Here is a 13,277-nt window from a genome sequence, read left to right as displayed (position 1 = left end):
GATTATTCATGGCATATGAATATTATGGTAATAACAATAATAATAGCAGGGGCCTCTGGTAGAGCAGTGGCAACACTGAAGAGGCTAATCTGGGTAAATAAGACCTTATGATTATAATTATCATTTTTATGTCGTGAAATTGTGTTATAGTATTATATTGTATTGAAAATGGAATGCAAAATTACACTTCACTGAACTCAACAAAGTAATTTTAATCATTATTTCTCACAAAACAAACAAATTACACAACAACAACAACAACAATTGTATTCAAGTAAATTAATCATTGCTAGCCAACCCTCTTCATTTGGGCGAACACTGAAGTATTCATACATAAAATATATTCGCAGGTTTCTAATCACACAATTCTCAACCCGGAAGATGGTTAGGGTCGATGCCAGTCGCTTCGCAGCTGACGTCCCAGAGTTGCTTGGCGAGCGTCATGTCCTTAGCCAACTTAGACTCCTTGGCCAGCTGACAGTTTGAGAAATATCCACCGCTATGCTGTGAAACTGATTCGTCGACGGCACAGTAGATTGTTGTCTGGGCTCCGTCCTTTTCGCTCAACGCAAAGAAACTGTGTATTCAAAGATACAGTGTAATATTACTGGCAAAGGCAGCTTGTTATCCAAGTCAAGGTCAAAGAACGGAGGTCGCAGATATAGACGAACTGAATTAGAATATGATCTATCAGACAGAGGATGACATGTGCAAATTATTTATGTCTGATGATAGTTAAAGACACAAAGCAGTTCTCGGAAGTTTGGTACCTCATGTTCCTTTAAGTCTCAAGCATTTTTCACCAAAATCCCATGAACGACTTACCAAAGGAAGGGAAGAAACAGATAGTACATAAATTTTTGTCCGCTAGTTGTCCAGGATGTTTGCCAGATGCTGGAGTAAATATATCCAGGATGCAGCGAAAAGGCAGTCACTCCGGTACCCACTAGGCGGCGCCCTAACTCTTTGGCGAAAAGAACGTTGGCTAGCTTGCTTCTACCGTATAGATCGAATTCAAAGACTCCTGCGAGATTCAATAAAAATATTAACACGAGTAACAATGGACAAGACATGTTTCCTTCCGAAAATGTTAGTAATCTATTCTTCTTTATATTGTGACGTAGACTGCTCGTGGTTTAGTCACTTCAACATTCTTAATGGTTACCGAAGGCGCCGTTCTGACTATAGGCCTATCAACGTAACTTGTGAGCAGGTGAACGTATTGACAGCTGTACGTCTCATTCTACATGATTTAAACAGGAGACAGAATTAAACGTTTAGACTACTCCTCCTCAGTAGGCATACAAGAAGAAAGCATACCCCCCCCCCATGCCGTCTGTTTTTACCAAGAGGCAACTTAAACTCATGTTACACGCGTACCTACATGGAATACAGTTACAGAATCACAAACACAAAGGGGACTATTTATCAATTCGTTAACGACTCATTGAAAATCACAAAATCAGCTTCGACCCCTTACCCTTAGCTGACTTGTTTCTGAAATCAAGATCTGCTACTCTAGAGAAGAGCCAGCCGTGAGCGATGGACGAAACGTTGATAATCCGACTGGGGGCGCTTTTCTTTAACATGTCAATCAGTGTCATGGTGAGAACGAAATGACCCACGTGGTTCGTTGCCATGAAGATATCAAAGCCTTCAGAGGTCACGCTGTACTTTGTCCCGCCAATTCCTGACAAATAAATGTATTCAAAATAATTTTTGCATTAGACATTCCAAGTGAATTCCTTCATACCCTTATAACGTATTTCAATGCTGGTGAAAAGGTAAAAAAAAAATCACTGATAAGCAACATGACCAAATACAAGTAGTTCATTATGTTCGGGAATTCCCCCTCCCCTAAAAAAAAGAGAGAAACAACCCGAGTAAATCGTCTTCACTTGTCTTGCCTTCCCTTGGCCCTTTGAACTGAACTTTTCACACAGAAGTCAACACAGATTGAATACCTTTTCAGTGGTGCTCCTTCCCCGTAGTGCTTTCTGGATTTCTTTACGTAGAATTTGGTAATAATCGTCATTCGACAATTATTATTCCTGGCACGTCAGGACATCTGAGTCTCCCTGAATCTGGTGTTTGTAAAAAGATTAATGCGCAGCAGCCTGACTCTGTCGACTCTGTCCATCTGTCGATACAATGTACTACTTGTAATTGTCCAATATGGTATATCGACCCTCGCCTGTCTTTGTTGGGTGAGTTTTGTCACAACTTTTTTGTAGTTTATGCTGATACCGACTTATACTTCTGAGTACAGATCTTTTATCCATTTTTCTGACATTCCTTATTCCTTTCCTAATTTTTTTTTGTTGCTGATATCACTGTAGTGTCTGTTGTGTTTTTGGTTTCCTTTGATGTTCTTCTTTTTTCATACATTTCCAGGATCTCATCTGTAGTCCAGGGTTGACTCTTCCAGCGGTGTTTCTCCAGAAAGTCATTTACAGTTTCTGTCATCATTGCATTGCATTTGGTTGCAATCACCTCCGTATTTTCGTCGGAGCAGTGCTGTAAACGTTTTTGTTTGTTTTTGTTTTTAGATTGTCCAAGTTCAACCACAGTCTGGTGTTCTTGTTGAATTACAATTTCATTTACTTTTGCCATGTTTGCAGGAGGATAAAGCACTTGCTGCCTCCTTGATCTCCTGGCGAAGGAATATTAAAGTACTCACAAAAAAAAGTTGCTACTGTTTGTTTGTCCCATAATCCCAAAAGGCAAAGAAAGTGGATTGTTACATATAATGCGAAGAGATTTCATTTGTTATTACCTGCATTGTTGATGAGGATATCGAGTCGGTCCTCCTCCTTCAAGATCTGATCAGCGAAAGCTCGAACCGACTTGAGGTCAGACGTGTCCACCTGTTTGAAGACCACGTTGTCGCTTCCTGATCTCTGGCGGACCTCTGCCAGAGCTGCTTGGGCTTTGGTCGGGTTGCGACAAGCCATGATAACCCGCGCCCCTCGGCTGGCTAGGTCCACGGCAGTCTCGCGTCCGATGCCAGCATTGGCACCTGAGATATATTTGTTGATGACATCAAATGTTCATGGTTTAAATTTTCTTGAAGGCAAGGGACTAAATACAAACATGATAGACTGTTTCTAGTCTGCTCTGAGTAAGCTACTTACTTGTATCTGAACTTTAAGCAAGCCTGTGTTGAGTTTAATAAGCAAAACCAGGGTGAAATAATTTCCTCTATTGTATCCTTTACAACTCTTTGATCAGTTAATATGAATATGCAAAATTAATGAGCGAGTTGATGTGATCTCCTGGCAACTTGTATAGTTTGTACACAAAATCTTAAAATTTTCCATTTTTGTTTGTACTAACAAAACCAATTATGCGACAGTCTCAAGTTAAGATTTATATGACTGATCGTCATTTTAAAGTGATTCAGCCAGGAATAACACTGTTTTACACTTTGATAGGAAAAATTGATTTTCCCCTGCTGATTGGTGAGAGTGAAGTTATATTATCAGCTCATTCATTGTCGTATTCATATTAAAAGACTATTCGAGATGTGTTCAACAAAAATTAGAGAGACTTTGCAATGTTATAGCTACCCTAATCTTTATCTGATTTTGGTCAAATTTTCGTTGTTGTGCTTATAAGACATCACTAGGCCTTCTTACAGGAACTTTGATCACGTCAGGGAGATGGAAATCTTCCTACTTCCCTGATCTGGTGCAGAATTCCAATTTAAGTTTTGATTAAATCCATGCATGCGCCCTCAACGCTGGATAAGGCGGTCTCAACTATTCGTGGATGCCACAATAATGGTATAATAATTATAGACAATAAAATAGAATATATCCTATTGGGGATTCAACATATTATGCTAATTTTTTTTTATCATAATGACATATCATAATTATTGTCAGATCGTGTCACAGATTGATGTCTGATGATGATTTTTAGCGTTTGTTATACAGTCTCTTTTATTATCATGATCACTGATTAGTCTAATATTTTACCTTTAAAATATAGTGTGATCTTAAAGTGTCTCGTGTAGATTTCCAGTTCAAGTGAAATCAATTTTCATGACGCCTGTTATCCGACCTGTATCTTACCTGTAATGATGACAGTTTTCCCATCGAGACGAGCCTTGTTCTTAACACGCCTAGTCCCTCCATAGAACCAAACCCAGTACGCCCCGTACGCAACGACGAGAAATCCGACAATGCGAACCGATAACGGAGCGACTTGCAACCAGTTCGTGACTCGATGAACCAACTCTGAGCAGTAAGAAAGTGTGTCTCTGACAAGATCCATTATGAGATGCAATCCAACTATCAACCAGGTTTAATGATGACACTGTGCTTTGTGTTTTCCTCTTTTTTGCGTGTTGCCAGCTGCAGGAGTTATTCAAAGGTACGTGCTAATGTTAGACACCTTTAATACGTGACAACCTCCAGTTCACCTGCTTATTACAACACAAAATAACGTGTGAATAGCTTTCTATTCCAATCATGGAAATCATGATCACATACGCTGCCCTGCTGTTCAACTCATCAAGTCTAGAGTCCGTTTTATGAGTAGGCCTACGTGACACCTCAACAGTTCAGTTCAAAACTAGACGACAAAATACGTCGTATATTATAATCTATGACGTTGACTACCCTGCGTTAACCAAGTTTGTTATTCGGCCAATCTCTGATTAATTTCATGTTTTAACAACTTTAGTTTATGTTCATGAAACCAAAGTTATGTGTACCCTGCAACCTTCTGCGTTCATTTCAATAAACATACACTTTGTAGTTTCCGACTGCCACCTGACACACACACACACACACACACACACACATGCACAATCTTGTGCCATAATGCAACGTAGTTACTTATAGATTTGATATTTCCTACAAGATACAAGAAGAATTGGTGACTTTGAGATGTTAGATCTAATTAAAAACGTGATGACATGTGCATTGTTATCTATCTATGTATCTTTATAATTATGCATGAATGTGTGTATGTATATTAAATGTATTTATCAAACAGCTAGTAAACATCGCATGGCTCAAAGTCCTCTGCATGGGATGGGAGAAGCTAGTGCATTGCGTTTGGCGATCTCCGACTCTCTCGCGAGAGAGCCTCTCCACGTACACTGTCCCAAAATTGAGCAAAAATGGACACACTATAAAGGAAATGTTTTGATTCAGCTCTGATCGTATAAATATTGGGTCATTCGTGGGGGCATTGTATAAGCCATTGTATGACCGCGGTGGAGTTCCTCAGGCTCCAGCGCAAAGTCGTGAGCAGTGGCTAAATCTTCATGTAGCCATAACGCATGCATCGTGTTTCCTTCTGTAGTCCTATCGTACGGATAGATTTATCAGTAGTTTGGGTGCCATTTTGTGAACTTTTGTAGGTATTGTACTTTCTTCAGCTTCTTACTGGCTTTTGATCGACGTTGAGCCAACATCGCAAGAAAGTGAAATGTCCATATTCGTATGCCATCTCCTGTCAATTTCGGGATAGTGTGATGCCATCGTAAGGAAGCCGTACGAGAGTCTATCGGCAGCGTTTGCAGACCATTCGTGAGTTGGCATCCAGGTCGATTGTATTGTTCAAGATTATTTAAAAGACCTTACGAAAACCCGTCATCGCGAGACGGTAATACGAATGCCTTATATAAACATGACCCGAGGTTGACTTAAAGGTGATGTTCGGCTCATGCGACAGCTAGTCTCATCTTGTGCAGAGGCTACAGATGTTTTTACATCTCGCAGTAGCTGAAAAATGGCTGAGTTGGAGCAAAATTCTACCTTGATGGATATAAACATAATTAATGCGGATTATATTGTGCAAGTCAAAACTCACGAAATTCACAATACCTTTGACCTGTGAGAATTTTGATTTAAACTTAAAATTACATGCTTATATCCATCCGGAGTAGATGTTATTATTTTGAAACTTTTTATCTTTATTTCTATTTTCTTCTTATTTGTGGAGTGAATTTACACTCATTTTCTTCTTTTGTTTTGTTTTGTTTTCTGGCTTTTTTTGTATATCAGATATAGGCCTACTGATGTCTGAGAGAGATAAGAAAAGGAACGGTTGGGTCTGTTGGCGAAAAAAAAACTAAAAAGTTGTAATGTTCTCTGGAACAACACTGAATACGTTGGGATATTGCCATTGATAGGAAAATGAGCGAGTACAATCTCCATGAGCGAAGAGCAGACGAGTAGATTCGACGGAAGGAAGTTTAATGATTCCAGCTGCTGCACATAGCAAGGCATTAGGAAGTTTAATGATTCCAGCTGCTGCACATAGCAAGGCATTAATCAAATACAATAAAATGACAAACAAAACGTTGATCACACAACTCTTTATTATCATCGAGCGATTTTGTAAAGGTATACGACTGAGAATAAAGGTAGACAGATAGTATACTGGTGTCACATACATAGTGAACAACACAGTGAAAGTATCCACCTGGAAGAGGCTATTATACAGAAGGGAATAACTCTATTTCTATACAGGCCGCTAGTGGCAGGTGGACGTTGACAGAGGGGAACTTATTCCAAACGGGTATAAGGAGGACATCGTAATTCTGATCATTGTAGAAATGTATACGTATGTTTCTACATGGTTCGTTTTACATTAAAATAAAAACTGGGAAACTGGGAAATGTAAATCAGATATTCAACAGTTAGCACAGAACCTTCGATTTTAATTTTAAATTTAAATTTAATACATGTATAGTACTTGGGCACCCGACATCCGGGTACCAGATGATGGTTTGGACGGAGTGAGAGAGAGAGAGAGAGAGAGAGCAAGAAATAGCACGGTCTATCTCAAAATGTGCTCTAAAGAAATTCAAGTTTTATCTGTTATGAAACCATCTGCCGGATTGTTCAAACGATTTTAAATGGCAGTAAAAGGATAATAAATGTTAAATCCATTTATTCTAATCCTACGGAGGTTGTCAATGAATATAGAAAGAAGAATCGACCATGTCATTTCAGTCATCAATTTGACTGGACTTAAAACTGTTATCATGTTTTTAAAAAAAATTGTCGGAAGCTACCCGCTTCAATTAGGCGAATTCTGTGAAATGTTCCTATGCATATCGTTCTCAATCCGGAAGATGGTTAGGGTCGATTCCAGTCGCTTCGCAGCTGACGTCCCAGAGTTGTTTGGCGAGCGCCGTGTCCCTGGCCTTCTTAGACTCCTTGGCCAGCTGACAGTTTGAGAAATATCCACCGCTATGTTGTGTGACCGATTCGTCGACGGCACAGTGGATCGTTGTCTGGGCTCCGTCCTTCTCGCTCAACGCAAAGAAACTGTGTGTGTAAAGATACATTGCAATATTACAGGCAAAGGCAGCTTGTTAGCCAAGTCCCTGATTCACAGAGAACAGAGGTCATGAATAGGAGAGAGCTTTTGATCCAGCGGAGATAACCTTTAACAGTGAATTAGACTAATTTTATTCTATCAAAGGATAACATGTACAATATACACAATAAATATACGCCTGATGATAGTTGAAGACGCAAGGCAGTTGTCTGAAGTTTTGTAACCCACATTCATTTCAATCTAAGACACTCGTCAACAACATCAAAATGATATTAAGGACCTACCTAAGGAAGGGAAGAAACATATAGTAGATGAATTTCTTTCCGCTGGATGACCAAGATGTTTCCCAGATACTGGAATAAATATATCCAGGATGCAGCGAAAAGGCAGTCACTCCGGTGCCCGCCAGGCGGCGCCCTAACTCTTTGGCGAAAAGAACGTTGGCCAGCTTGCTTCTACAGTACAAATCGAATCCCACGATACCTGCGTGGTGCAAGAAAAGCAACACGAGTAAAAAATGAGTCAGTCATGTCTTCTGCAATGTCATCAATCTCTTATTCATCATACCGATACGTGACGCAAATTATTCGCGTACCAGTCAACAACGAATTCATAATCACTACATCGCAGAAGGTGCAGTTCTTTTAGAAACAAAATCTTAATGGGGGCATCTGACGCATGGACAGATATTCGTATCAGGGAATATGATTAATGCAAGAGATTGAATGAAACGTTTCGACGGCTTCATCACAATAGACATGATACAAAATAAGATTATAACTCCTTAAGACGTCGTCTGTTTTACGAAGACGAATTGACACTGTCCAAATAGGTATAGGGGCATAAGTAAACTTCGTTACACTCGTAGTTAAATGGAATATGCACCAGGGGACACGGACAGATCCATCTTTCATATTAACTCTGTTTATAAGTCTGTAAATGTTTCGTTAAATATCACAAAACCCTCTATTTATTCTTACCCTTGGCAGACTTGTTTCTGTAATCAACATCTGCTGCTTTGGAAGAGAGCCAGCCGTGAGCGATGGACGAAACGTTGATAATCCGACTGGGGGCGCTTTTCTTCAGCATGTCTAGGAGTGCCATGGTGAGAACGAAGTGACCCACGTGGTTCGTTGCCATGACGATATCAAAGCCTTCAGAAGTCACGCTGTACTTTGTCCCGCCAATTCCTGACAAATAAGTGTATTTAACAAGTTGCATTAGACATTCCTAATTAATTTCTTCTATTCTCAGAATGAAAATGTCCCTCGGATAGGACATAAAAAGGAGGTCCCATGTGTGAGAGAGTCACTACTCTTGCACGTAAAAGATCCCGCTTCATTCATTCATCGCAAAGAGCAGGGTGTTTAACCCGGTGAAGTGGTCCCGCCTCACATTCCAACTGGACCCCATGGAAGACCAGCTTAGCATAGCTGAATATGGGCTATCCAGCCATCTTCTCAGATGGAAATATAAAGAAACAAACAAAATTTTGTGAGAAAATAATGTCACTGATCAACATTATTATGTTGTATTAAAAAGAAATAATTATCAAATTTATTGTCTTACGGGGCAACAGAAGAAACATCCACGTTGACTGCAGTACAATCCTCAAAATGCAATTTAATAACTTTGATTTACTGGTGATGTAAACAAGACACAAACAAGAAAAATGCTATTCTTTAGTTCCGTGAGGTAAGGTGAAAAGAATGTGGATCGATATTATATTAAGATTTATTTCTGAGTGGCTGCCTTTTCGCTGCATCCTGCTGACTTTTCTGCTCTTATTCACCTGCGTTGTTGATGAGGATATCGAGTCGGTCCTCCTCCTTCAAGATCTGATCAGCGAAAGCTCGAACCGACTTGAGGTCAGACGTGTCCACCTGTTTGAAGACCACGTTGTCGCTTCCTGATCTCTGGCGGACCTTTGCCAGAGCTGCTTGGGCTTTGGTCGGGTTGCGACAAGCCATGATAACCCGCGCCCCTCGGCTGGCTAGGTCCACGGCCGTCTCCCGTCCAATACCAGCATTGGCACCTGATGAGATATGATATTCGATCACATCTAATATTTGAGTTTAAAATTCTTTTGAAGGCAAAGGAATAAATACAAACATTACACAGTGTTTCCATCCTGCTGTGAGTATAATGTATTTGTGTTTGAATTTTAACCAAGCCTGTGTTGAGTTTTAATCAACTTAACAGAGTAAAATAACCACTTTTATCATACCCTCTACAAAAATTACACCCGATTGTTGCAAGAAGCCTCTCTTCACTCTATTACTTAATGATGCACAAAATACCGTGTGAAGAACCCTCCGTTCAAATCTTTTGATAACCAGAACAAAATCAAATGAACAGAATTCAAAAAGCTTCTTAAAAATTGAACATAAGAAGAGAAAGTTGTAGAAGTCCACATGATTCACCAAAGACGCTGAAATCAGAATAGGCTATGAAGTAATCACTTTCTCCCTTTTATTTTCATAACAAAAACAAAACTGTGATTAAGATCATGTTTTGGTCTTGATTTAGCAACTAAAATTCGTCGTTATTTGGCTACTAAGAACTACAATGATCAATATCAGATAACAATATCTTACAGATTTCATGCTAAAGAATACAATTTTGTGAAGAATCGTGAGAGAGAATGAAATAATGAAGACTATGTTTGGGGCAATGACAGATTTCGCTGCTTTGCGGAAACGTTGTGAATTTAAAAAAATCTTACAACTTTCTTCCTATTTTAGGTCCGAATTCGACGAAATCTTTATTACTCTGTCTGTTTCATTCATTGATATAATCTTTTAAAGCCAACTAGTGTTTGGTTTTGGTGCTGATTGCTCTTTTCAGGGATTCGCTGGACTATTTCTGAATCCATTAGTAGTCTTATCTAATAAGACATGACGAATCTTCTGCAGTGCTGAGCAAATATTGATCCTTTATAGTGATGTGACGAGGTCAAAGTACAACTATGTAATTTGACCAGATAACGTTTTTTTTCAACTCCACTTTTAGCAGAACACAAGCCGCAAACTTCTATTTTGAGCATCAATACATGTTTACACAGACACACAAACATACATAAACATTTTGGTGAAGGGGCTTATACTGAACATACACATATATGGAATCAAGAGTGTCGTTGAACTTTAACAGAAGATAAGTCTCAAGAATGGGAAAAAATTTACTCTGTCCACCAATATGACCAGAAAATCTGTATCCATCGACGATTCCTTTCAGAAATGTCTTTAAGAAGTCACAGTTAATTTTCGCGGAATAATATGTAGGGGCCGCGTAACGATAGGGGGGGGGGGCTGAGAGGGTTGTAGCCCCTCTCCATCCCCGTTGATGCTCGTAAAAAACACACATAAACACACACACACGCACAAAGAAAAAAAAAACTGTGACTTTCCAAAACTTCCGTCCTTAGATTTTTCCCCTCTGAGCCGTTGGGGGGGGGGGGGGGGGGGGGGGACTTTGACCTTTCCCCACTACACGTATATCTTACAGCACCTCCCTCCCCCCCCCCCCCCCCCTCCAACCCGGGTTAAACGTTACGTGACTCCTAATAATTATGTAGGCCTATGAATTTCATATGATTTCCCTGGATGACTTGCATTGCACGACAGTATCACTTACACAATATGGTATACAATCTGTCTTGTAGGCCTATACTGTTTGTACGTATAATTTTGTTATTGTTTGACGAGTTCTCATATCAAATGGTAGCCGGCCAGCTTTGAATTGAGGACAACGTTTAAAGATTTTGTGTGTGTGCATTAGTGTTGGTAACTCTTTTTCTTCCGTTTGTGTAGACGGCAGATCTAAAACTCGGCTTTTTTTTCTTTTAACGTCGAATTTTGTTGAATGAATTCCCGAGTCATGTATACAGTATACCCTACGTACCAGCTCAGTGTACCATAGAGTTCCATGCGTGCGCCAAAGAGAAGTAGAGTCCTCCCCATTCCAATGGAATGTTTGTTAACTTTAGCGAGTAAATAGACGCATTACGTAACCAGACTATTCAACTGTTCTTCCGTCTTTTCTACATGGAGCTCAATGGTTTCATTCCCTGACTGCTCGTCTTCATGTATCAATTGTTCGTTACGACTGTTATAGAAATAAGCTACAGAAACCAAGGACTTCTTGATGAAACCGATTAGGTGCTGGGCCATCCACCTCCTTGTAACGCAGAGCTCGTGTTTGACAATTTGTTTGAATAAGCATTATCTTATAACTAATTTCTAGTAGAACACATCGCATTTAAGTTAGGGAGAAAGCGGACAGTTCGCTCAGGAATTTGTTCAAAGGAATTGTTACAGTTTTGGCAAAATCTCTTCGCCGCCATCGCTGGATGAAATGGATACAACCATTGTGATGTCACAATAGTGGCACAGCAGACAGACAATACAAAGAGAATACAACGAGTTTTCTATTCTAATGACCAAGCACATTATCCCGACATTATGTTACTAACAGGAGAAAACTTTGTTTTGTAAAACTCTGTCTGGTTTCATTATCGATACTACTGTGATATCACGAGTTGATGAAGCCTTTTTATCTAGCATTGACGACACTAATTAAAAAAAGAACTTAGAAAAGTCTTATAAAGTTTTGAAGAGATCGTCAAAGATTTCTCAATTTAAGCGTAACTGTGTTGATATTTCTGTGAGTTTGAGGTAAATTCTCATTTCAGGTTTACAACAAATGGTCGGTTTGCCGTATTACAGGCCTACAACTCTTCTGCTAAACTCACCATCGAAGGTTCATATGAATCACACAATTCAACCGAAAATGCTTTGTAAAAGGTTTCCAAGACGCATGGAGATTTTTATTTCAAATAAAATCAGTTTTCATGAGGCCTGTTATCCGACCTGTATCTTACCTGTAATGATGACAGTTTTCCCATCGAGACGAGCCTTGCTCTTAACGCGCCTGGTCCCTCCGTAGAACCACACCCAGTACGCCCCATACGAAGCGACGAGAAATCCGACAGCACCTGCTGCAATGCGAACCTGTAAAGGAGCGGCGTGGAAAGCCTCTATTCCCCGCTCTACGACCTCTCGGAAGTGGGTAAGTGCGTCTTTGACCGCCTCCATTGCAAATCTGAAGCTTGTGTACAAAGCGCAGCTTCACAGGGTCCGTTGTGAGTTAAGACGCAGTACATGTACAATGTACTATCATTATCTGACCATGATGACGATTTCGAATGGACATTCCTCCTGATAAGCCGCACTTTACACAGATTAGTGTACCGCGTCCTTAAATTCACAGTTTACAGGCTTTCAACTAATATTTGCAGAGAAAAATGAAAGATGAGGAAGATCGAGATATCTTTGGAGACTCCCAGGGTGACCTCGTTGTGGATAGGGAGCTCTAAAGATGATAAAAGATGCTGGAATCGATAGGTGTTAATGATGCAGGGGCCGCGGAAGGGGAAGTGCTGATCCAATCACACACGCACATACACACACACAAACACACACGCACACACACACACGCACACACACACACACACACACACGTGAAGGAATTAAATATATTTCAGTTATCTCCATACATTCACTTTTATCCACAAGGCTAAGAAGAACACTGTACAGAAAGTGATGTGGGAACGTTATTGTATAGTGGATGGAAAGACTGAACTCTTTTATCACGTGGACCTTCTTTGTTCAAATCAAGCAGGTAGCTAGCTGACATCATTGCAGTCTTTTATCCGCTCTACATTTCGCTACAGGGAAGGTTTGCTTACACTTTAAGAGCTACCTGTCGTCTGGGCCTTTATGTCTTTAATAAATCGTATCACCATGTCAACAACAACAGCAACAACAACAACAACAACAACAACAACTACAACATCAACAACAACCAACCAACCAAAGAAACAAACAAACGAACAAAAACAAAATACACATGTACTAGTAACTGGCTCCTGTCTACAAGGCAAAGTACTGTTGATGTATTTTCACACTAAT

General features: G+C 39.9%; 2 protein-coding genes across 2 annotated transcripts; both read right to left on the bottom strand.

The window, feature by feature from the left end:
- Positions 1-369: 369 nt before the first annotated feature.
- LOC139710737 (retinol dehydrogenase 12-like) lies at positions 370-4,278 on the bottom strand. The gene is made up of 5 exons (XM_071622654.1): positions 4,077-4,278; positions 2,777-3,019; positions 1,481-1,690; positions 826-1,024; positions 370-577 (listed from the first exon to the last, which is right to left on the bottom strand). The coding sequence occupies exons 1-5, from the start codon at positions 4,276-4,278 to the stop codon at positions 370-372; spliced, it is 1,062 nt and encodes a 353-aa protein (XP_071478755.1).
- Positions 4,279-7,084: 2,806 nt separating this feature from the next.
- On the bottom strand, positions 7,085-12,401 carry LOC139710736 (retinol dehydrogenase 12-like). Its single transcript, XM_071622653.1, has 5 exons — positions 12,188-12,401; positions 9,098-9,340; positions 8,286-8,495; positions 7,590-7,788; positions 7,085-7,292 (listed from the first exon to the last, which is right to left on the bottom strand). The coding sequence occupies exons 1-5, from the start codon at positions 12,399-12,401 to the stop codon at positions 7,085-7,087; spliced, it is 1,074 nt and encodes a 357-aa protein (XP_071478754.1).
- Between the last annotated feature and the right edge of the window lie 876 nt (positions 12,402-13,277).

The sequence above is a fragment of the Diadema antillarum genome, unplaced genomic scaffold (assembly GCF_040938485.1).
Source record: "Diadema antillarum isolate AM-2024a unplaced genomic scaffold, OU_Dant_1.0 seq00001558_RagTag, whole genome shotgun sequence".
In the NCBI taxonomy this organism is placed as follows: domain Eukaryota; kingdom Metazoa; phylum Echinodermata; class Echinoidea; order Diadematoida; family Diadematidae; genus Diadema; species Diadema antillarum.
This window is presented reverse-complemented; position numbering and strand designations above follow the sequence as displayed.

What these genes read in the sequence shown, in the direction of transcription:
- LOC139710737 (XM_071622654.1), bottom strand. Translation starts at nt 4,278, where the DNA reads ATGGATCTTGTCAGAGACACACTTTCTTACTGCTCAGAGTTGGTTCAT. An exon ending in GAAAACTGTCATCATTACAG is followed by an intron (nt 3,020 to 4,076) that starts GTAAGATACAGG and finishes AATATATCTCAG; the next exon opens with GTGCCAATGCTGGCATCGGA. An exon ending in TATCCTCATCAACAATGCAG is followed by an intron (nt 1,691 to 2,776) that starts GTAATAACAAAT and finishes TTTATTTGTCAG; the next exon opens with GAATTGGCGGGACAAAGTAC.
- LOC139710736 (XM_071622653.1), bottom strand. Translation starts at nt 12,401, where the DNA reads ATGGAGGCGGTCAAAGACGCACTTACCCACTTCCGAGAGGTCGTAGAG. An exon ending in GAAAACTGTCATCATTACAG is followed by an intron (nt 9,341 to 12,187) that starts GTAAGATACAGG and finishes ATATCTCATCAG; the next exon opens with GTGCCAATGCTGGTATTGGA. An exon ending in ATGTTTCTTCCCTTCCTTAG is followed by an intron (nt 7,293 to 7,589) that starts GTAGGTCCTTAA and finishes TTACACACACAG; the next exon opens with TTTCTTTGCGTTGAGCGAGA.